Source organism: Calliopsis andreniformis, chromosome 6 (assembly GCF_051401765.1).
Source record: "Calliopsis andreniformis isolate RMS-2024a chromosome 6, iyCalAndr_principal, whole genome shotgun sequence".
NCBI lineage: Eukaryota > Metazoa > Arthropoda > Insecta > Hymenoptera > Andrenidae > Calliopsis > Calliopsis andreniformis.
In genome coordinates, this window is record NC_135067.1 from 2,238,138 (window position 1) to 2,263,875 (window position 25,738).

Here is a 25,738-nt window from a genome sequence, read left to right on the forward strand (position 1 = left end):
TTTTATTTTAGGGAAATGTTACTAGGGAAAGTACCTGAAGGATTTCACTTTTTACCAAAACATAAAGCAAATTCATGGAAATAATAAGGAATAATATTAATATCAAATGAATTATAACAAAAACAGAGTACTTTTATATCCAAATATCTTTTTTCGATAAACAGTCATCATATAGAATAAAATGTGTACATGAAATCTGGAAATGACTGTTTTTCATTTATTAAGCACTCGTAAACAATAGATGCATTCTCATCGGTAACATTTATAAACAGTAATATGTATTGAAATATTTATTATTATTAACATTAGAATTTGTGATTTGTATAATTTCAAAATTTTATTTTTTCTGACCGATTAAAAAGGTATAAGAAAAATATCAGTGTCATTGCTTTTTTAAAGATATTACTGTGACACTTATGCTTTTTCTCACTTTCGTTCATTCTTCTTTTACCTTTATCCTATTCTTGTGAAAATGAATAATGATTAGTTATCTCTCCATAATCGGATACTGGCCACATGCAATCACAACCACTAGCAATTTCTTTGACAAAAGGTTCCCAACATTCATTGTCCCATCGCCGCCTTACGAAGACAACGGCCTTACTTCTTTGAACGCAATGAAAAGGAGAATGCACGCATTTCTGAAAAAAAGTGTACTTCTAATTTATTATGCCAGAACAAATAAGAGACAGGATTAAAAAATTATTTATACAGGTGTGTCTTTTTTTTAATACGGCAAATAATTAATTCGCCATACTTATTTTTCATCTATAGAAATTTGTTTTTACAAATTGCAAAAATTTTGACATGGAAGGGAAAGAGTTTCTACCTGTTTCGGTGGATTTATCGAGTGCTGATTCCTATCAAGCAACAAATAATTCTTACAATAAGTTTCATAATAATGCGGTGGTTGATACTCGTACTCAGAATTATCTAACTGCACTCTTTTTGTGACGCTTTCGCAAAGGTTACGATATTCCTGTGGAGAAATATATAAAACATCAAAAGTGAGTTTGAATATAACATTTATTTTTCCATTTTATATACACGACTAACCGGTAATAAATTTCTATTATCTCTAGCTAGGAGTTGCTGCTCATTTTCCTTCTTTTCGAGGTTGTCAGCATAATCATCCTTTGGCAGATATGACACGTCTTTAACGACGGGAACTCCTTGGGATGGATTAGTATTCTCAGTGAAATTGTACATACTACGCATCGCGTAGTTCGTGCTGCACCTCTTGCAAATCGTATAGGCGTCACATCCTAGAACTCCTAGGATAGATAACTACAAATCACAGATAAGAAAAAGGTGATATAAATCATTTTTCTATTATGCTTCTATATGATTATTGATAATTACGTACATAACGTTTGTAGAAAAGAATGGACAATATGAACTATATGTATAATTATTAACAATTTAGTTGAAGTGTAAGTTTTAAACTAAAGAGAGTAGTTGAAAAAAAAGTAAATAGAGATTAGTTATATTTAAAATATTGAATATTGGCATACTTGGACTATGAATTTGTATTGTATGATAAAGGATTCATAAATATGTAGACAATGGAGTTCCAACTGTAAGCTATCAATAATCAACAACCGTTCTGTCGATTTGTCAGTTACATTATTAAACGACCGATTTATTCCACTTCCATTCCCACTTGGCAGAACCCTCCACGTGCGATTTATGCTTTATCAAGTTTGATAGGGCTCTAACACTAGCTGAAACCATCGTCGATGTTTGAATTTTAACAATAACGCAATGTCACTAAATTTGAGTAAAGGATATTAATATCATCAAAAGTATTACGATTTTTCGTTTGTTTAAATTGAATAACTTACACTTCAGTTCTTTCGAAATATTTTTTTAAAAAAAGTGCTGTTATTTGATTAGATCTTTCACTCACTTTAAGTAAAATTCCTACATAACTTTCAAGAGGTTTTCATTTAATCAGCAGTTATATAAACTTATACTCTTTTTAATTTTAAAGATTTTTAATAAAAATTCGATTATGCGTTTTTAAATAAGGAAACTCGTGATCAACATTTAAGCGGTAACGTGAGAAATTGGACGTGTAACATATTGACAAATCTTTGAAGATGACATTAATCCTGCGAAAAACAGTATGAACCGGACAGCAAGGCCGATCGTGATTGAGCTGACGTGCTTCGCGTCGTACGATATAAATTAGTTTTCCCCGTACCGATCGCTATGATTTGCAGTGCTTTGAAAATTACGAACAGTACAGTACAGTAATGATGAACAAAAAATTGTAAAAATTTGGAAGCAATAGAATTTTCAAATCTATTATTGTCGTTCTTATCATGGATAATATAATGTTTTGTATTGAAATAAGATTTTTAGGAAACGCAAATGCACTATGCATTTCTTTCCATACAGAAGAATTAGTACTTTTAGATAAACAACTAATAACAAGACAGAATAATTGAGTAAGCAGAGAAATTTGATTAGAAATTGTCAGTACAAAGACTCAAAGGAAAAAGTGATAAAATAATTAAACGCAAGAAAATTAGTTAAATTATTGAATTGCGTCGCTGTAACTTTAGGAAAACTGATTAAGCACTCAGTGTTTAACATAAATATTGCGTCGTACTAAACTAGTTGTAGTAAAAAAAAAAATTATCTTTTAAAATCGGCTTAAATGCAAAATAAGGATCCATTGTAAAGGAATCGAAATTAAAAATTGCTTAAAATTTTTAGATGAGGGCCAGGGAACCGGAGGGAGAGGGATGGTCAACTTGGAACGATATCAATGCGTACTTCTCCACGCGGTGGCACGTCGGTGTGCGGTAGGTAGTTATCCAATTGACAGTGCCCCCGTCTGACATAGTTCAGTCGACGGCGAACTCAGGATGATCCGACTACGTCTCTGGTAACAGTGACGTTCTTGCGAGCCCGCGAGCCAATAAGGACTTACGTTTTACCGCGTGTTTAGCTAACAATATACGAATCGCAAACAAAGAATGACTATTGTAATGCTGAAAAAATCGTGATGAGGGTTCCTGTATCAGTGGCAGAGAATGCGGTCGCGTTTTGGGGCCAGATCACTGGTCCAGTGAGAATGAACCCGGTCAAGGTTGATCGTTGTCAGTGAACTGGTTCTTTTCCCTGAGTGTCAATAGGGATTTGTCCACGGGGGAGCTTTAACGAGCAAGACCGTTAGTTTCTTTTGGAACAAACGCTTCTGCCTGTAAAGGGGGAAATGTGAGCGGATCAGCAGAGTTGACATGGCAGCTGATCTATACGCGAATGGATCCGTGAAGTCAACATCCGGCAGGTGAGATAAATTGATAAGCAAACCATGATAAGGTATTGTTTTCACTACTGCTGTCTTAGTGGTCATCAGCCAGATAGACCTATAACACATGGTGAACAGTAGGAGTTGAATAGGAATTAAAAGAAAGAATACCTGTTAATTTTCCTTAACTCTTATAGGATTGAATTTCGACTACTATAAATTTATAAAAAAAAAAATAAAGTATAATATTAACTGTTTCAGTTGTATAATTAAACTGTTATTAGTTAATTCCAAACTTTTTTGAAAAATTGGACATTTTGCTAAGACACAGACTATTTAATTATTATTATAATCATGTGATGGTTGGATCTAGTTTTCGAAATTATTTGCCAAAAATGATGTGGGTGCAAAGGTCTAATGTTACAGAGACAAGGACAATACCTAAATATAGTTTTAATGTTTTAATTGATATAATTAGTTCGGAGCTTTTTTTGATTCCGGTATGATTCATGGAAAAAACATGATTGAGCGTGATTTCTGTTTTTTTTCTTATGGCAATATTCATGACAATGAAATGGTTTAATAGCTGTTAGAGCTGTCTGAGTTAATAACCAATTGACCCTCGACTGCTCGAGCAAAGGTTCTAGTGATGAGGAGTACTGTTAGGCAAAACTTAAGCATTATTAAAATAAAAATGTTTATTTTTCGTAATAAATATAAATGTATCTTTAAAACTAATATGCATATTCTTTATGAGACAGATAAGTAGAAGTATGTTTGCTCTCGTTTGATTTAGAATTAAATTGTTTGTTTGTTTAAACGTGTATACCAATTGACTCATACGAAAGTCATTTCAATAAATCCATGTGACATTGAGAAAATTCATGTCGATAATGATTCACTTATTTATTTGATAGATTCTATCATCTGGCTTCAGTTTCCATTGGTGGAACATTTATATTTCTATAACAGCCAGAAGGTTCGCTTGGCATCGAGTTTTCAAGGGAAAATGTATGTATGAGTAAACTAGATTCAACAGCAACTGTGTACACAAACCATTGTATTTAAGAAAATTTATTGAGAGATCAGATGTCCATGGCATTTCTTTTATAATTCATATTTTTTATGCTTTGATCCTTCAATATTTATAAATATTCTAAGTACTAGTCTTGGATGTTAAAAATGTAAAAGTTTTAAAAATTAATCTCCTATTTTTTTTTTGAGAAACCAGTTTTTTTATAAATAACTTTATAAACACATTAAAGTAGAATTATTTTTATATTGACCATAAGCTTTGATCTACCACAAAACACGATAAGAGTTCTCGTAACTACTGTTACGCAAAAAAAAGAAACATAAACAGACATTCAGTCTGATAATGTGACAGTAGCCACTATAAACATGCCCTTTTAGTCTTTAACGTGTAGTCATCGCGATCGAGCGCATTAAATATGTTGAGTTTTCTGGGATATTATAAAACGTACTATATTAATTTATGTAATCAACAAATATTGAATTATATCCATTGTTCAATCATGTTCATGTATACCAGTAACAAATTTAATATTTTCTTCAATTCTGTTCGATTGTTTCATTTATAACTTAAAACATTATTAAATTGTGCCTTAAGATTTTCCAAAAATTACATTTCAGTTATTTTGGTAAAAAATGAATACAATATTGAGATATACCAAAATTTTCAAGTTGAAGTTTTATTTCTAATACGAGATTAAAATAGACTAATTAAATTTAGATAGGTATTACACTTCATTTAATGTTTCATGGTAAAATTAAGTGCATGGTATCTGAATGTTAACAAACTGTGGGGTATTTTGATACGCTGAATGTTAAGGAATTATAAAAGTCAGACACGTTAGCACGCAACACTCGGCTCATGAAATTGTGGACGGGACGCGGCTCATAAACGGGAACGATTCGCAGAGAAGAGGCTATTAGACTCGTTAGTTTAGGAAATCAATTAGATTCTTCGCCCTAAGCGACAAGGACGCGCCGTGAACTCTATCGAAAGTTTGCGTGATATGTTTATTGCCCCATGAATATAGTATTTGCTCTACATTGGTAGTTACGAACCTACAAATGCTCTAATCATTCTGTTTTTCACTTTGCTCGACTTTATCCTGTTTCTAGTCTACATACAATTATGTAGTTAAATAAAATATGAATTATCTATTAGATCTATTAATTCAAAACTAGATCTAAATTACACAAATTTTCTAATCGCTTTAATTCAATTTCAAATCACTATATTTTAATATCATTTGCATCAAATTTTTGTAGTTGAATTTAAATTTGAACATATTTAACAAGGTAAAATTTGTAACTGAATTTTATTATTAGATAACTGACATTTTTCTGCATGCGATAAATCCATTTTATTTCCTGAATTTCTCCCCAGAATCAGCTATTTTAAAAGAAACTATAGATGAGAACCTGTAAACTACTTTTTTCTAAACGATTTATTTTATCTCATTACGATTTGTTTTATCTTCTGTTTTGAATTTCTGTTCGCCACCGCCGTTTGGAAAAAAGTCGATTACCATAGTCCACGTTTCGATTATAATACTATTTCTATTATATAGAAATGGCGTATGGTAGCGAACATGTTAAATACTTACAAAGAAAGGAAAGATAATTTTAGGGTCTAAAGTAATATCAACAGAAAACATTAAATGTTATTGAACAATTTTTCCATTCTTGTAAAAATTTATAAGGTAAAACTAACTTCATAATATTGTACATTTAAAACAAGTTTATCGAAGTTATATAAACGATAAATGTGCACGAGTTTCATCTGTTTAAAGAAACAATTAGATCATACTGACAAGACATTTTCACAGAGATGAATTTAAATTCATTAGCAGATCGTGAATGACATACATACACAAAATACGAGTATGTAGCTCCCAATGAAATGAAAATTACTTCTTAAAATGGGTTAAATTTGAAAGAAATTGTTATTGTTTTTCTTGTTTTCTAGTTTCAATTTTCCCTCCTATATTTCTGTTTTTGAAATCGTAAAATTCCTAATGATAAATCTCAGGTTTTATTATATAATATACAATATTTCTATGATAAATAACGTGAAGGTGCTCTTAGAAGCTTTAAGGGCCAGTGGCAGAAAACACCCAGTGGTCCATTCTCTATCAGATTATTTTTAGATAACAAGATAGGGTCTACCCCTTGATGCCAGCTAAAAATAGCCAGTAAGGCCAATCCAGCTCCAATTATTCCATTTAGGTATTTAGGTGACAATCGACTGACCGCCAATTTAGAAATATTCCACACGCTGACAACCCAGGGACCTCAGGCAGCATTGCAGATGAATGCAAATAATATGTTAGCGAGTCTAAAGAAGAAATAGTTCGAAAAACATTTTATAACTCGCATGTAAAAAACTAGCTTCTCTAATTCTCGAGTTAGATACTATTTGAACATATTTAATTTTGTTAAAGTCTGATATTACTTGAAAAAAAGTACAAACTTTATTACAGGAAGACAGTAATTCAAAAGGGTTTTACATATTCTTTTAACAAATGTAGTGTGAGATTAATTTTCATGAACTTAAATATTCGTTAAGGAATTGGTACAAAAATTAATAACAGAATATTTAATTGAATAGAAATTTAACAAGAGTACATGCCAAAAATTAACTACTAAAACAACAAACTTCAGAATTATATACATTTCTTCATTACGCGCATGGCTATATTTACTGTACCATGGAGTTATTCGGAGGAAACGAGTTTACTTGCATTTACAATCTTAATTACATCTTTGACAAAACCAGAGTGAGCTATCTTGCGTAAGAATGATTAAAAACTGGTCCCTCATAAACTGAACAACCACACATGAGTTGTATTCTTCTTATTTTACACGTTTTAATATGCAGCGTTATTATTGTCGGAAATAAACAAATAAGTTATAGTCGCAGTACTAAATTTGATACTTTTTCAGTATTCTACCAAACGAGCGTAAATATGAAATGAAACCTAGGATATGCAACCAGTCTAACAGAAATGTTTCTTTGTGCACAGAATTGCGGGCAACATGAGGCAGCGTAAGACCGGCACGCTTGGCGCCGCGGCGCCTATATCTACTGAGGAGGAGCGGTTGAAGTTTCAAGACAACAGATTCTTGACGACTTTGGTGCTCGGCAGAAATAGGTCAGTACAAGTATTGTTCTCTTTTCTACGTTATTAAGTTCAGCCTTCAACGACCTTACACTCGTCGAAACCGCATTTCGTTTGCAAATTGCGAACACTTGTTTTAGAACGTCATCCGTCGATTTTATAGGAATTTACGTCCATTATGCCTGATCAACTGTTTTCGTCGTCGTCATTCATGAGATTTTAGCAGAATCTTTATAATTTGAATACTTTGGAAATTTGCGTTACTAATTACTTCAACGGGGAGAGTGGATATACTACTAGCCAGAACTTTGGAGTAATTTTGTTAATTAACTCATTCGCGAGGCATGTGCTTTCTAGCTAGAGTGGATAAGATGTGTTAAGAAATTTTCTGCGATATTGAGACGCTATAACGTGGAAGTGAAGCAATAAACACTTAAAAACAGACAAACTTATTAGGTTATCGTTACAGTAGGCTTTAGGGTATTCCTAATTCTCAAACTAAATTAAAAAGTCGTATACCATTGTAATTTGTTATTCTGCGCGAATGTGTTACGGAAAATGAAAATTACTGTTGAAGATAATAACTTTTAAATGAGTCGTTCAGTTGTTAAATCGATTAACTCCACAAAACAGAATATGTACATATACTTATTTTACACATAAAAAGTTAAGCATCAATCAAGTGCTTTGGCACTAAAATTTTGAACAATTCAAAAAGTGAAATTAATCACTTTGGCCTGTGAATGATTCAAACATACTCTGTACAACTTGAATAAGAATTAGTAAGTGATTTTAAAGTTTTGACGGGTAGTGTATATTTATAGTAGCAAATTGACTGTATTAACTATTTTTAATTCTTGTATAGCACATGAAAAGCTTAGTAACATTTATTCATATTCTATTTTAAATGGAAATTATAAAAAAATTATTAAATAGTACAAATAATTTTTTCCAGTTTATTAGAATTTTCTTCTTGTTTAAAAAAGCTTTTTAGTTACCAAGATATATCAAAATTTATTCATCGTATTATATTACTTCATGTAATCATATAGTATTTCTATTTTAATACTCTAAACTCTAAAGTCTTAGTAATCAATTATAAAAAAAATTGATTTATAAACAGAATTTATAACTTCTACGTTCAGTCTTAAAAGGAAATGCTAGCATAAAATTTTCACACAATTTTTAAAGATTCTCGTACGTTATAGGGACGTATTACTGTACGAGATAATTTACAAGGCAATTTTCGTCAGATTTTTATAGCTTCACTTGTCATTTTTACTAATCACGATAATAGTTTGCTTGGGTGGTAAGGCTCTGTGTAGCGTGTTAAATTTAGACAAGGAAGAACTAAATTTACGCGCAGTTTACGTTAGGAATTATCATGCACGTATAACATCGTTTTAAACGAGTTATTACGGCTCGGTACGATGAACATACGGAGACGTACTAATAGTTCAATGATAAACAACGAACGTTTTCTTAATGACGTAGCAGTACGTTCACGATAATTAAACTGTTTAAAGTGGCTGGCGCGCTATATAGGCGAAGCGTAAAGTTGTGCGCGCAGTATTTACAAACGTTTTGTAGTTAAACCGTGTATCTGTTTCGTTGAAAAAATTTCGAACTTTGGCAATTTATTATCATCATTTCGTCGCATTGTTAAACTCTAATAATGTCAAATCTCTAAGTTTCCTAAGCTTCAGTATTAAAACCTTTCAAATTATATGATGCGAATTTGAAAGAACATTTTCGTTTCGCGAGTGAAATTCGTGTATGCATATCTAAGTCTTACCATCCAAAAGTAACCCTGTAGTTGCTGGCTGAGCGACATTTCCGTTCTTCTGTACTAATTTTCCGAGTTCGAAAATCGTGAAGTTGACCACTGACGTGTCCATCTTGTCCGTGCTTATTTTATATGTCAGAGGGGATACCGAACGCCGGATCACCTGTCAATTCAAAGCCAAAGGTTACCGTCGCAGATCCTCTCGCAAATAGTAGAATTTGATATCGCAAACAAACGATTTAAGTGCAACCGTTGGCCATTTAATTGAATTCTGTATTCGCGCCAATCGAAACGAGTATCAGTACCGATAACTCGAGCAATTGATCCACAGCCATTGTTAATCAGTGACTTTACTCCCTCTCCACTCGTACAAGCATTTCTCTTTATTCTCTTTTATTATCTATCCTCTAAATTCCCTATGTTCCCATTTCCCATTATCCTTCTCTTCGCCCCTCTTTTCCTTCGCAGAAATTGCCCTTTGCCCCCCTTCCTCCAAATACTCGCGAATATGCGTAACCTCTTCATCTCTACTGTACTTCGTAGTTGCTCATTCTCGCGTTTCTCTTCTCCGTTCCTTTCCTACTTCGTTCTCTTTTTCTGGTTCCGTTCTAATTACCGACCCTCTTGCTCTTTCCCACCTTTGTTTTCCTTTCTTTCTCCCTCCCTTCCCCGAGTTAAACGCATCTCGATATATAGCGAACGACGATGAAAGCAGCAGAAAGCACTTTAATTATTAATCGCGGCGGGAACGTGCCGTCGGCAGAGTTTATAGTGGGATTCCACTGTGACAGACGGGCCAGGATTAACCTTAATATCGCGGTCACATATCACGCGACGCTTGTTCGTTCTCTCTCGCCGAAAAAAATATTCTCGGTCGTTCGACAGTAGCGACGGAACCCGCGCGCCAGACTGCAGTGCTTATGCTGGATAAATTATAATCCCCTGGCTACTCCACGCGCGCCAGGAGACCGTGAGTATCGTCACGTCGGTATTTTCGAAAAGAAAAATTAACAGGGGATCGACGTAGGTTTAATTTTACACGATATCTTCAATAAGGGGGGAATTTCTTTCCTGATGAAAAATCGACATTTTTAAAATTATTTATTGAAGACACTATATGTATTAAGTACGTTATTTTTAGTCTTTTTGTATGTTTTTATTATATATTCAAGTAATTATATCTTTTTAGAGAAGATTCTATTACATATTTTGAGTATATTTCTCCTCAACTATCATGTCCCTTTTTTTCTAATGTCTCTCTTTCAGATCACGTAAAACAACGAAGATGGTTTTTTATTTATATGTAGTTTTTTCGCAAAGAATAATAAAAAAAAAAGAAATATTTGTAAAAACGCAAATTTGTTAAGCTTAAATAGTCGATTTCATTCTGAAATCTGTCCCACTTTTTTTCAAAAAAGAAGAATATACAATGTCTTAATTTTCTCTTTTGTCAAACGGTAAGGGAATACTTTCTCAAAATACAGTAACAATTTCAAGTCAATCAATGGAATAGTTTGTTTGAAATCATGTTAACTAACGAAAAAAGGAATCTGGTAGTTGAGGAAAAATATGCTCAGAATGTGTAATAGAATTTTCTTAAAAAAAAATATTATAACTACATGAAAATATGTATACTAAAAACATAGAAAGACTGAAAATAATTTCATTAATAATACATTTTAAAGAAACCGATCTTTTTTCTAAGAGAAAAAGAAATTCCGCCTTTAACTGAACTCAGGATCGTACAAAATTTCCTTTGAGGCTTAACCCATTCAGACCCAAAGCTGCGTGAACACAACCTTTCGCTCACTATTCTGTTTAATGAATGTACATTATTGAATTCTCTTTGTTCATGTTATTGTAAAGAAAAAAAATCGCAAAGATTAGTTTAATATTTTTTCATAACAGTTTCTCTTTTCTGGTCTAGATTCTTCAATGTTTCGAAAATTGCATCTGTAAAATTAGAGAATCCTCTTTTTGTTACTTTAGTATATAGGTATATTAACTTTAAAGCATTGTTAACACAAAATGGAAGCAAATCGGACACTATGTCATACGATAGTCTATTTGAGCTCTCCTACCAACCCTCAGAATATTTAAACGTATACTTTGTTACACCCTGTATAGGGTTTATAATTATAAAATGTTCTTTTAGTTTTGGCAAAATAATACATAGAGTGTATAATGTATAGGATTTATATTTAAAGTTACGTTTTTAAATAACGTTGCGTTTATACAATTTTGTGTCTTAATGGGTTTAAATGGTAAGGCATTTCAACGGTTTCACGACGATTGTCGTAATTGTTTCTATTTTATTTCTTTTATCTAAATATAAAATAGGGTTTTATAAACTGATTTGAACTAGAGTATGGCATAAAGATTTTTTTATAAATATAAATTTAGTGATTGGTTTCGTGGAACTGTTGCAATTGACTTTAAAAGTAGAATTGAGAATAAAGGAGAGGGTTAAACGATTCTAGATTAGAATTTATTATGCGAATCATTTGTTTCTCGAAGAAAGGCCAATCAGTTTGATAAATCAGATTGAGGCGTGCGTAGGTTGCGTCGATGCTTCGTCGACGCATTTATTTTGACAAGATTACATGTAATTGAGACTTAATAAACACATTGTTGTGGCCCTCTTTTATACAGTCGCACCTTAATATCTGTGACTATAAAGCAAAATGATCTCTATCGCAATTTCAAAAAATTCTAATTAAGGTCTAAATTGAGATCTGGAATACAGAAAGGGCATTATAAGGATTTTTTCACTTAAAAAAAGAGATTCAAAAGGACATAAGTCCATAAGACAGAATTGATTAAAGTAAAAAAGTTTAAACGTCAATATCTCAAAAACAAAAACGTCTTAAGCTGTGTCTACACTACACGTTATATAACTTTTTAGAAAATAGAAAAGAGAGATGTTGTACATGTGTCTCTTTCCTATTTTCTAAAAAGTTATATAATTTTGTTATATAACATGTAGCGTAGATCCACCTTTAGGTCTTTTTAAAATTACACTAAAAATGTATGTAGACAGGTATATATATACAAGGTATCCCAGTTTTTTCGCGTAACTTTGCACACATATTCTATAAACAAAATTACGAAAAAAATATTATCTAAACAGAGGTACTTAAATGCTTAATTAAAAAATTATAACAAAAATACGAAATAACAATTGACTGCTTTCTTGTAGGATTCGCATAGAAATAGATTGTTGATTCATATTATAATTTAATTCTATTTCAAGATGTCGTCCGTTATTACGAATACGCGGCTGGCATCTAAAAAAAAATAGAATTTATTGTAATGAACGTATTAGAAGTTAATATGAGTCACGAGTTAATACAACGGATTCGAGACGTACGTAAATAAAAGAGAAATTCAAAATACGATAAATTCTATTTTTCTTAGATGCCAACCGTGTATTCGTAATAACGAACGACATTTTAAAATAAAATATAATGTGAACCAACAATCTATTCCTATGCAAATCCATCAAGAAAACAGTCAGTTGTTAGTTTGTATTTTTGTTACAACTTTTTAATAAAGCACTTAAGAACTGTGTTTACATAACATTTTTTTCTTAATTTTACTTATAGAATATCCTGGCAAAGTTATGCAGAAAAAAACTGCGACACCCTGTATATTGTTTGTAGAAAGGAATCAATCTAATCTTTTTTCCTTTTCTTTAAAAGTTTTGCGCTCTACTTCTCATTTTTAGGTAACTCTAAATTCAATAGTACTGGACTTTAAATAACGTTCTAAAGCTGTGTTTGCAAATAGTGCATTTGATCCTTTAACCTCGTGCATTCGTAACATGTTTGTAACATCTTCATCTTTTCAGGAAGTTTAAATTCTTTTTTCATTATTACTATTCTTTATCCAATAACAATATAGAAAAAGTTTTCATTTTCAAACAAAAAATTTTGTTACGATATATAATCGGAATCAATATACTAAGGATATAGAATGTATTACAGTATATTAGCAAACATTTTTTGCCTTCCTTTTGTTTCGCAGTAGAAACTTCTTAAAGAGGAGGTTAAAACGTTATTTGAAGAATGGAAGATTAATCAACATCCGACTGATTAAATATCACAATCTTAAAACACATATTTTATGAGATAATGTAATATTTCACGTACCCACTACTGAAAATTGTAGAAACAAAAATGAACATCTTTAGACTGCGATTTCCTGCGATTCATTGTTAACGTCTTACCAAAATAATGCAAAAAATATGCATTAAATGGTTTCATTTGATAACACAAAGTTTACTCTCTATAAACGTGCCGCTTTCTCGTCTCTTTTTTTTTCATGTCATTTTCAAAGTCATGTTAGTTTCACATATACACGAATTCACCTTATATTGAATGCCGTGACGATCACGTTACCAGTGAACAGTGACCAACACGTTAAAGGTATTTACAGCGTTGAAAAATTACTTGACGCTTAACATGTTAAGGGGCTATATCACTTTGAAGATTTAGATAAATGGGTAAATTTGTAAACGCAATATTATTGTAAAACGTAAATGTATATATCCTAAATATTATACTCCTTATACATTAATTTGACGAGACAAGAAAAACATTTTATAATAGTGGATACTATATAGACGCTCACTAAATGAAAAAGATCTATTTAAAAAAGAATTTATGACTTGCAGATAATTGCAGTACTCTCGTGTTATAAATACTTGAATTTTTTTTATTTTTAGAACGCAGAATCTATATGAGAAAGGAGAAATAGTAATAAAAATAATACTAAGTTAATCTTTAGGATGACCTTTGATGAAGAAGTAACATAAAATGGAATTTAATAACGTAAACTCGCCAAAAAAATGGCGAGTGAAATGTTGCGCTTACACAATTTAGGATTTAAGGGGCTAAACAACATTGTTTATCTTTGTTGGACCTTGTCAAATGGCAATTAGTAGACCTCCGAAATTAATCATCTGATTAAGTTCAAATTACAAACTTTATTGTTTATAAATGTATTTAAAATGTAGCATGGGATTTTTTAATAATTTAAAAAAACAAGAATACGACGACCTTTAAAAAATGTTTTCACTGAAAAAATCGACTTTAACTATAATATTTCAACAAATTAAAATACCAAAAAGAAATCATGAAGTGTATTGTATATAATTTTTTAAAGAATAATATATCTGAATTTGAAATTAATTGGATGAATAGATTCGAAGATCTCTAATAGTTCAAGTTCAAATTATTTTAAATATGACGTCTTGTTCATCTTGATGCTGCCATTTCATAAATTATTCCAATTTAAAAAAGATCGTTTTATCAAAATACTATACATGTGAAAGTTAAAATAACAAAATGAATTATCGTTTTTATAATCAACAAAATAGTGTACGTACACCCTTAGCTGTTGTATTATTGTCAGATAGGGATACGCAGAAGTTGAATATAGATAACCAAGAATTGAAACTCAGAAGATTGAAACATAACTAGATTTAAAAGGATATAACAAGATTTTATAGATTTGTAGATTGCACATCTCAATGTTTAAAAATTTAAGAGGTCCCCAAGTAACCTTGTTATTAATCTTTCATCTGCAATCTGGATCATTTATCGACAATTTGTTTTTGAATTTTCACCAGCCTTATTTAAAAAAATCGGGGCAACATATAGCAATAAGAGTTGTTGAATGATTTTTTACAATCTTCAAAAAATATCTAAAAATTTTGTGGATATTTTAGAATACAATAATATAAGAGAAGGCTGCATGGACCCAGTTTGCAGACGGCGTAAAGAATAAGGTTGCACATAGAGGGTTAACTACTTGGTATTGAAAAAGGAAACCACACTGACGGACTGAAAAAAAATTTTTTTTAATTTTTATTTCTTTTTAGTGGTAGAGGTTTCAATAATAGTTCGAAATTCCCAAAAACGATAAAATTACAAAAGTTGGAGTAGCATAATGCTTGCAAAATAGTAGCTTTAAACTTTAAACGCCTTTTTCTTGGAACCACAATTTTTAAATTGGATGGATCAGTAATTCATGATTAGATAATTTTTATCCGAGTTACTTTAAATTTCGGATAGTAGTTCTTAATACGTAATAGTTTCTAATAATAAAAAAATCCATTTCCTCCAGTTGTATATATAAAATGTTCAATCGAATAATTAATTCCTACATAATGTTAAAAGAAATGCTGATATTTGCATTTGCAAATGCAACTGAAGCTATAATCTTACAGTTCAAGAAAATGACATGATTTCTCATTTCAAAACTTACAGTCAAAAGTTACACATCCGACCGTTCAACAAATTTTTGCAGACCTCTCGTGCTGACTCCTACTATGACTACAGTAATAAATATTCTCAGCTGAAACTTTTAAAACAAGTACTTCGGAAAATATTAAACATTTTTGACAAAAAATGTAAAATGTGCTAAAAAAGATTCTTGAAAATGACCTTTATTTTTACCCCTCACTGTGGTTTCCCCCCTTAATTACATTTTATAAACTCGTTGCTCACGAGTTTCGAGACTACAGCAAACTTTGTTTGCTCTAACAAAGTTGCCTCTTCCAAGGTTCAAGAAAAGAAGGAAAAATATTGAAAAGCATCGAAACATTTCCACAGGAAAATCGCGCCGGACATTCTGCCCTCTTGTTCCCCGGGAATTTTCCGGCAAAAGTCTTTCCGCGCCCCGACGCCGCCGAAGAACGCCGCGACGCCCGTGGACACATTCGCGGCGAACAACTGCTCACGCGCAGGCGCGGATCGCAGGAGTCCACGTGAGCCGAAAACTCCTAACAATAGCGCTCGCTCGAAGAGCGGCGTGTTACTGCTCGCGCGGGGCGCACGGGCTGCCAGTAAGCACGCGCGCCTTGGCACGGCACTGGCGAACAAAATGGCGTCCTCGAGCTCCACTACGGTCGTGCAGGGCTGGCCGAACACCAAGGACGACTACGAGCTCAAGGAGGTTATCGGTGAGTAATGCCCTTCGATCGTTTTCCACGGCCGTTTTCATGGTAGAACCCTTCACGAATCTCGTCGGGACGACGAACTTTTCCTCGCGAAATCCACTCACCGGTCCTCGCGACCAAGAGCTACTTCTGCTTCTCTTGACGTTAGCAGAGGGAGCGAGAGAGACAGAGAGAGATGAAATTGTTCTTCGGGGAGGAACGTTACATAAAAATGCGAGGTCGAGGATGCGAGCTCGTCGATTGCTACGCCTCGAGCCGCGATTAGACTCGACTTGGAGCATTCTTTTGCGACCGCGTTTATGCGGCTGTCTGTGCAACGTTCGTTACTGATACTCGCTCTCTCGCTCCCACTCACGTAGGCACGTATACCGGTGTCCAATACGTCCTAACCTAGTTAACCTACTATGAGAATCGGTGGTTCTGTCGCATGCGGAATTCCTATTGACAACGGCTGCGAAGCAGCGAATGGGGTTGCAGAATGGAAAACTTCGGCGATTAATTGTTATACTTGTCAGTAAAAGTATATTTGTAGTCGGTCACCGTGGCCACTCATAATGTTATTCATAGGAAGAAAATACGTACTCTAATTATTCATTTTAAGAGTTTTTCACGTGAATAAGTGGGTTTTAAAAATGATACACGTGTAAATGTTTGTTTGCCCGAACCCTAATGTTCGAAATTTTTACATTTGAAATTCTAAGTATTTTGAGAAATATTACGTGTAATAAGATCATGGAGGATTTAAAGTACGCGCGTTAATATAAATGCCAAATCGTTCGATTCATATTGCAGTAGAGAACGAACGTAACATCTTACCTTGCAATCTTTATCTCTCATATTTTGTATTGTTGATTGCTTGAAGTTTTATATACATTTCTAATTATTAAATTAATGTAAGGAGACAATCAAATAAATTTATATTTAACAAGAATGCTATTCATTTACTTTTTATACTATAGCATGTTTTAAATTATGTTTCTTTAGATTAATTGTTGTATATTTTTTTGAGGTAACATATTGTCAATATGGAGATTCACTAAAATTATCTATCAAACTTCTGTGAAACCTAATTAAAAAATAGGTGATAATCTTCTATCATAGGTTGTCGAATCACATGACTTGCTAATTATGCTAAATCCTCCTCTTAAATGTAGGTTTCTTAAAGTTTACATAACATCTTATCAGAGCTCAGCACTCAGAATTTTAAATCTTCAAATTTTATATATCAATCTATTATACAGATAATTATGTGAAAGACTCTAACTTAGATTCTCAAAACGTTACAGATTTTAGTCTTTGTGAATGAAAATTTTGACTTTCTCTTTTATAAAAAAAAGGATTGAAAAAACGAAATATGTCTAACTAAATTGTAACTTATGTTTTTTGAAATTTACATAGTATAATTCACATAAATTTGATATCAATTAAAAAAATAACTGAAAACAAAAATATAAAATTACGTATCTGGTATGAGTATATTCATTATATTATGTTATATTGACTATTCAAAAATATAAAATGATGTTATTGACTAATCAAAAGTTTAATTAGAATCATGGTAGAAAATTCAGGGAAACCTAATTTTCTGTGGTATAATATTTATCTAACAATGTAGTAATCATTCATTTCAATTTTAGGGGTAGGAGCAACCGCCGTTGTGCACGCAGCATTTTGCATTCCACGACAAGAAAAATGCGCGATCAAAAGAATAAACTTGGAAAAATGGAACACAAGCATGGACGAATTACTGGTAATTATTGCTGATTTCTGAGTTCATTGATGAATGCATTGCAAAATTGGTTAAATAATGAATGATCTGTTGATTTATTGTTTGTATTATCAGAATTATCGCTTGGTTGCTATTTGGAAAATAAGTATCTCATTGTGTTCACACAATAATCAAAGTAATTGATTGATAAGATAATGTTGCAATACTCATTTCTGTTCATTCATTACAAATATATTAATTCTGTATAGATTCTTATGCTCAATAATATGAGAATTTGGATAAAAATAATTTCTATGTATTTTTAATTATTTACAACATATAACATTGTTTGTCATATCTCATTGTATTATTTCTAATTTAAAAATAGTAAAAGATATTTAATGAAAAAGTTAAAACACGAAATGAATTGTAATCACCTCTTCAATAAAAAACTTGTTTAATTCATCAGAATATTTACAAAATTTATTTATCTTTTACAGAAAGAAATACAAGCAATGTCCTCCTGCAATCACGAGAATGTTGTTACATACTACACATCATTCGTGGTAAAAGAAGAGCTTTGGCTCGTCCTTAGGTTGCTAGAGGGTGGATCCCTACTAGATATTATCAAGCACAAAACGAGAACTACGAATTGTAAACATGGAGTTTTCGATGAAGCCACGATAGCTACTGTATTACGAGAGGTGCTCAAAGGCCTTGAATACTTCCATAGTAACGGACAAATACACAGGTATTTTGGCAAATACTTTCTTGGCATCTTTTATCTTTATTTTTCATACAAAATAAATTAAAAAAATACGCTAGAAATATTTAAAGATTTTCTCGAAAACTTATAATCAATCTTTCTAATGAAGCACAAAGTGAATGTATTTGCTTCTTTTATGTAAATAGACGAATTTTAATAACAGAATAATATTAGGGACATAAAAGCCGGTAATATCCTACTAGGAGAAGATGGCACTGTGCAGATAGCTGACTTTGGAGTCAGTGCTTGGCTTGCGACTGGTCGAGATCTTAGCAGACAGAAAGTCAGACATACCTTTGTAGGAACACCATGTTGGATGGCGCCTGAGGTCATGGAGCAGGTGAGAGAGGAAAGTAACATTACAACTTCTTAGCTTGCATTTTTCGTGCCTATGTTTGTCTTGTATTTTGTTTATTAAATGTTATTTGTTAGGTATTAAAAATGTATTGAAAAATAAGAGCTTATATTTTATTTTTATTATTTATTGAAGAAATTTGTTTGTATTTCACGTTTAGTGTTCAATTAAGCATGTAAATTGTGCTGTTATTGTATTGTTATAAAGTTAAATAATAAGCTCACTTGTAAAGTAGCAATAAAATCTAATTAGTAGTTACCTTATGTGATATTTTATTTATCTACGAGCAAGACAAAGCATGTTACAATTAGAAGCACGTCTTAATCTTATTATATCTATTTCAGTTTAACAAATACCTTGTAAAATCAATTATGATATGCACATAACTTTGCAGGACCATGGTTATGATTTTAAAGCGGATATCTGGTCACTTGGTATCACTGCTATTGAAATGGCTAGTGGTACAGCTCCATACCACAAATACCCTCCAATGAAGGTATTGATGCTAACCTTGCAGAATGATCCACCAACTTTAGATACTGCCGCGGACGACAAAGATCAATATAAAGCATATGGTAAAACATTCCGGAAAATGATTGTTGATTGCTTACAAAAGGATCCAACAAAAAGGTAAGGTATTCATTAATTTTCTCCACTACACTACAATCAATTATTCAAGACTAAATTGAACGTCTTTTTAGACCAACAGCGACAGAACTTCTAAAACATCCATTCTTCAAAAAGGCAAAGGATAAGAAATACCTTCAGCAAACGTTAGTTGCTATTGGTCCTAGTCTCGAAACTCGTGTGCAGAAGGTAAAATCTTGTTAAACGTAAAATTATCCTAATATTTAAACGCTTCAACATTTGATTATTCATTTAATATTGTATTATATTATTTAATAGGCTTCGAAAAGACAGCCTGGTACATCGGGTCGTTTGCACAGAACAGTCACAGGAGAGTGGGTTTGGTCTTCAGAGGAGGAAGAGAGTGCATCCAGTGGTGATGAGGGCAAAGAGACTTTACCAGTCAATACTATTGAAAATCCAAGCAGTGAAGAAGAACCTGAAGAAGAGTTCTATGGGCAGGTGAAATCTGCACCAAGTCAACTTATGGTACAAGCTACCGAACAAAATGTTCCCATAAACTTGGTGTTAAGATTACGGTTCGTAGTAAAGATAATTTTATACTTATTTTACGTGTCTCTATCATTAACCCTTTTTTCCATCCATTTTAACAAATAATGTTTTAAGTTATTGGATTATGTTTGCAGACGCCCCGAGACTCACTTCACCCTTGAAGACAAATCTGAGTACGCATGCCCCTGTTTTGTCCTTAACCTCCTATTATTCAATGATACCACAGTAACACAAAATAATTTTAACTTGTGTGTATTGTAATATGACATTAAATTGTGTGAATTTGATTTGTTTTAGAAACCAGAAAAGGGAACTAAATGACATCAGATTTGAATTCGCCGTTGGAGTAGATTCTGCTGAAGGAATTGCGGCAGAACTAGTCGGAGCTGGTTTAGTCGATGGCAAAGATATTGTCGTAATAGCAGCAAATTTACAGAAACTTATAGACAGCGCAGGCCAGCTACGGACAGTAACGTTTTCATTGGTATGCTATTTCTAATCTAGACTGATATTTTTAACTATAAAAAAAAAGTCTTAAAAAAATAAAAATCCTTTTGAGATATTCTGTGACTTTGATATCAGTAATGTTATTTAATGTATAAATAGCACATTTTTTAACTTATAATGTTCTTGTACGATAAAATTGGCTAATAAACTGGTGTTTTCCAGAATTCTGGTCATGCGGCCAACGAAGTGCCAGACGACAAAGCGTTAATAGGATTTGCTCAGATCTCCATAACCGACTAAAAACATCTCCATCATATTCTGATATATCTCAGGATACCATTCTTAACCACCACTTCAAAAAATGAAGAAGGATCCGAAGTTCTCAACCATCGGTAAACGTCAAAGAAGAAGCAGGACAAGTCTAGAAACTTAGCACACCTTCTGTATCATCACTTTTTTTACAGCTTTTGCTACTTTCACTTGTTCCAAGTTCTAGATACAGTGCATAGACGTATGCAGAACTTGTAATTCTGCGTCGAATGCAGTGGACAGCTTAAAAAATATTACTAAACTCGCATACAGAGAAGATTCAATGTGATAACACAAGTTTATAAAGACAGAACGAAATATCCGCGGATTTTAACTTTTTAACCCTTTTGCTATGTAGTGTTTTAAAGCCTAAGCAGTAGGATCTTTGTACACGTCTTTTTATAGCATAAAGTAGTAACATTTTTTTATAAGAATGACTCAAAGAAATTGATTCAGTGATATGTGACAATGACCGAGTAAAAGTTCATAATAGGTCTACGAATTGTTGAAGAATGCATAATGAATGGTTGATAGTATTAGAAATACAATTGAACTGAATGAAGAAATGGTTTTTATTTTTAACTTTTCGCGAGTTATCTTATAATAACTATGTGGCAAAAGGGTTAATGCGAGTTTCAGAGACAAGAGAAAGTTAATATCAGAAACGAAAAGAAAAGTTTCTATAAGTGTGCTAGCTTATGTTTCCACTTGCTCTAATCATTAATGGCTGTAGTTCCATATATTCAACTTATATCACTCATATTACATTAATTCCTGTAAATATTAGTAATCAAATTAAGTTTTACCATTCTTCTCTCGTTCGACGAGAAAAGGTACAATAAGAGATATACATACACACATGCGCAGAAAAAAATTTCAAATAACTAAGCAAATGAGGTGGCAAACTGTTGAAAGGTGCTTAAACCGTCTGACTTAATTATTTGAAATACCTACCGGATAAACACGTATATCCTTTAGTTTAAAGAACACGCTAAATATGTTTATAAAACGCATCATTGTGTACTGAAAAAGAAAAGCAATCCATCGGTCTCTCCTGTACAATATAATTACATAAATTTGTTAGCGTATTCTTCTTATGCTTCAATGCTACAGAAACGTAGAACACGCGAGTTGTACTGCTGGAACGTATTTTGTACTTAATTAAAAATAGAATTACGATAGTGGATTTATTATTTTTGCGGCTTCATAGGAGCGAACAGATCAAGATCACTTTTCCACAGCTCTTTAAAGGTTTTCGAGAAACCAATAGATGTCTGTTAGGGATCTGTCGATCCTTTGCTGGATTTATTTTGAGTCAGGCTTTCCATTACATTGTACTCAATGATTGTTCTCTCTATTGGCCACGGAATGAAATTGCTCTAGGAATTATTTCTGTGTGGACAGAAGTATTTATTATCATGTCAGCTCTTTGCATATTGTTTAGCGCCTAAAATTTTAATTACATTTTTGGAATAATTTCTTGTAAATCTTAAAAAATTAATTGTTCCGTTACGCTTTAAAAGGAATGCTTTGGAGTGCAAAGGATAGAGAAATGTTCATATTTTAATGAACTAGATTGTCTATTATGAAATGAACATACAGAAACCTACAGAGGGTTGCAAAATATATTACATCGTCGGAATCGCATTAAAAAATCAATTATAGTATGAATACTTCGGACTACACTTTAAATAAAAATTAAAAGAACAATATCAAACACAACATTCATACAAAGTAAACAAATAATTGTGATGAAACTTTTAAATTAATGTGATTCTGATTTCTATCGACTTCGGTCGACGTTGAAACTTGCGCAAGATGATAAAAATGGATATTTTCGCAATTTAGGAATCGATATCGAGACGAAGTACTCAGAAGTGAAAATTTGTTCTATCGAATATTTATTGCTTGAAAGAGGGTTTCGTGAATAAAGCCTACGATTTATTCTCAACGGTTTTTGATTATCCACCCGAAATTCAACCATATATCTTATACATGCATATTGTATACAATGCTTCATAATTAATGTTGCACACAAAAGAGTTTAATATTAAAAAAATAAGCCGAACGTGCAGAATAAATTTTATTTAGTAATTCGATTCATTTTCAAGAAAATTGAATTTAGATTTTAGCTAGATATGGGTTTAGTAAAGTTTTTGAGAAATATGAAGAGATAAAAAAAGGATCTTTTAAACGGAGTGAAATTTAGTTTCGATTATCTCACAAATGAAGCAAATTATGGAAATTATTCTATATTCTGAAACTTATAATTCTCTAACATTCTCTAATTTTCATATAGAAATGACACTCTTCTGCTTACATCATTATATTCATTTTGAAACAATCTCAAACCTCCACTCCAATGAAATTAGTTTTCTCTAGATATGAATTTAAAAATTTCTTATTTATGAAAAAATTAATCAAAGCGATTATTTTATTTACAGAATTCATATTTTTTCGATACTAAATTACTAGGGTTTTTAAAAATAATTCATAAGTTTATTATATTATTATGTGTTATTCTGTTAGTTTTTTTCTCAAGAAAAATGATGGGATCTTCATAACTTTCCATTTTAAATTACATATTGTTATATTTTTAAGTTAAAGGAATAATAAAATAAATCCAGGTTATTTTAAATATTGTTTTTTTTCATTTATGTTTTATACAGGTGTTTCTACAACCCTGGTATGCACAACCGGATATGGAGTGATTTAGCATAAAAGAATAAGTAAAAAATGTAGCCTAAAATTTTGTTATATAATGTTTCGTTTTCAAAAATATCGAATTTGAAAACTTATCAGGTACACGTATACTACTTATAAATTTCGGTTTGTTGGACTTATATTTCTACTTGTATTTTTTAAAACATGGGCAATGTAATACATTCTGTTATTACTGCTATTTTTTTACTGTTAGTTTATATTATTTTTTTTATTTTGTAATGATGTCGAAATTTTAAGGAAGGTACGTACCCGAGTCTCAAGACGCGTTGAGCAGTGTTAAGACCACAGCCATCACTCAAACATCAAAGCAAAATCTTTTTTTAAGTACAGCACGGTAGAAAGAATAGTAACAGCAACAACAGGAAACAGAATAAGACCACAGGGCAAGAACTTGATAAGTCACATTTCCTAAATTTTAGAAGAAAGCAAATGAAGGGCTCCATGCAAAAACCGGTCGGCTCCATTTTTTAGCAAAAACAACATTTCATACATTTCACAATGTAATTTATTCATTTATATAAATGTGATAAAGACCCACTCCTATACAAATGAATGTGTACACAAGTATGACAGATTAACAAGAATTTTCTTATTATTTTTATTACAATTATAAGGCTTAGAACAATAAAATAATATAAACAAATGGTGTATGTAATCAGAATAACATTCTTTAATAAAATTTAATAGCATGTGAGTTTCTTGTCGATTTATCAAATAATTATTCTTCTGTTTCACATGGATTTGTCAAATTATTTTCCTGTAAATACGTAGCAGTATATACACTCCTTATTAATTAATGTTATTATTTGATAATAACATTGACAATGCTTATAAACACCAGCACGAAAGAGAAACATAAGTTTGACAAATTGAAATGAAGTTATAAAACTCCATTATCTCGAAGACAAAGCCTCATGAAAATATATTATTCTTCATTTTCGGTTTACTTTCTCATGTAGAATCACCCCTCACCCAGTTGTATTTCAAGACGAATCCAGCGACGTCTAATTTACATACTTTTTTAAATTAATTTTCGAGATATTGCGCTTACAAATTTAACCCTTTTAGTGCCGGGAGCCGATATATCGGCTCCTGCTACACTGGCGAGAAGTGCCAGAGCCATATATCGGCCCGCGCCTCGTAGCGCTTTACTATTCGCATTGCACATTCACTATATATAAATATAAATATCTACGTTATTATAATGAAGTATTATGCAGTATTATATCACAAATATATTTAGAACATAATTTTATTTCAGCAATGTTGTATTACGTATAACAATTACATATTTCGGAAGGGATAATCCGCCCGGCGCTCACCATGTACCTTCGAGTTATCTTTTATTTTTGTTATGTAATATTGTTTATCTTGTTACAAAATACATTGGAAATGCAAAGTATATACTTCATAATAATTGGTCCATATAAAATTATGATGAAAAGATGACTTTTTGTATATGCAAATACGTTTTGTAAGAGAAAACTCTACTTTTACTATTTTTATGAACATTTATACCTTTGTTATTTATATAATTTTTATTGTGTAGAGAAAAACTAGTGTCATTGTTTTGTTCTCTATTTCATCCTTAGTACACTGCTTTTTGAATCATTTAAATATTGTTTCTCGTTTGGTTTTTATGAACATTTTCCCAAACCCTAGTAAAACTGTGAAATTCGGCCGGTTATTCTCGCATAGGCACCTATTTTTCGCCCGGCACTAAAAGGGTTAATGATTTTCGACGGAAGAGAACCTTTCTGATCAGCAGGTACTGCGGGCGGTCTATTGTTCCCTCCCGATAGCGCGTGTTAGGCATTACTCCTTGAAACCAATATTAAGGGAGGGAACAATAGACAGCTCGCAGTACCTGCTGGTCAGCAAGGTTCTCTTCCGACGAAAATCACTAAATTTGTAAGCGCAATATCTAGAAAATTAACTTAAAAAAATATATAAATTAGACGTCGCTGGATTCATCTTGAAACACACTATCAACTGATCTGTAAAAAAATATATAATTCCATTTAAAAAACCAAACTTGACCATCATATCTCATGTAATGATAATGTTACAAAAAATTCGCCTTCGCTAATAAATTGGCCCTTTCGAACCATACAATTCTGTATAAA

General features: G+C 32.1%; 3 protein-coding genes across 6 annotated transcripts in view; 2 read left to right on the plus strand and 1 right to left on the minus strand.

Annotated features, from left to right (window-relative positions):
• The window catches only part of Pdfr (Pigment-dispersing factor receptor), an 84,150-nt gene extending 82,939 nt beyond the window's left edge, over positions 1-1,211 (plus strand). Inside the window, exons 5-7 of one of the 2 annotated variants that reach the window (XR_013002246.1) lie at positions 12-714; positions 815-1,007; positions 1,083-1,211. The gene's annotated coding sequence lies outside the window, so the exon portion shown is untranslated. Of the gene's footprint in view, positions 1-11; positions 715-814; positions 1,012-1,082 lie in introns of those variants that run through there. The other variant, XR_013002247.1, reaches the window with a different exon arrangement.
• On the minus strand, positions 296-9,379 carry LOC143181248 (uncharacterized). The gene is made up of 4 exons (XM_076381611.1): positions 9,209-9,379; positions 1,057-1,287; positions 830-979; positions 296-641 (listed from the first exon to the last, which is right to left on the minus strand). The coding sequence occupies exons 1-4, from the start codon at positions 9,245-9,247 to the stop codon at positions 459-461; spliced, it is 603 nt and encodes a 200-aa protein (XP_076237726.1). The 5' UTR covers positions 9,248-9,379; the 3' UTR covers positions 296-458.
• Positions 2,852-22,839, plus strand: LOC143181245 (serine/threonine-protein kinase OSR1). Of its 3 annotated transcripts, XM_076381608.1 has the most exons (12): positions 2,852-3,301; positions 4,180-4,273; positions 7,318-7,446; positions 15,817-16,166; positions 17,801-17,913; positions 18,372-18,622; positions 18,812-18,984; positions 19,385-19,622; positions 19,694-19,808; positions 19,899-20,158; positions 20,430-20,616; positions 20,802-22,839. In XM_076381608.1, exons 3-12 carry the CDS (start codon positions 7,331-7,333, stop codon positions 20,877-20,879), a joined length of 1,881 nt encoding a protein of 626 aa, XP_076237723.1. In that variant the 5' UTR covers positions 2,852-3,301; positions 4,180-4,273; positions 7,318-7,330; the 3' UTR covers positions 20,880-22,839. The 3 variants fall into 3 exon arrangements, with proteins under 3 accessions (XP_076237723.1, XP_076237721.1, XP_076237722.1); XM_076381606.1 differs by lacking the exon at positions 4,180-4,273; XM_076381607.1 differs by lacking the exon at positions 4,180-4,273 and having other exon boundaries at positions 3,147-3,301; positions 18,812-18,977; positions 19,387-19,622.
• Positions 22,840-25,738: the final 2,899 nt, after the last annotated feature.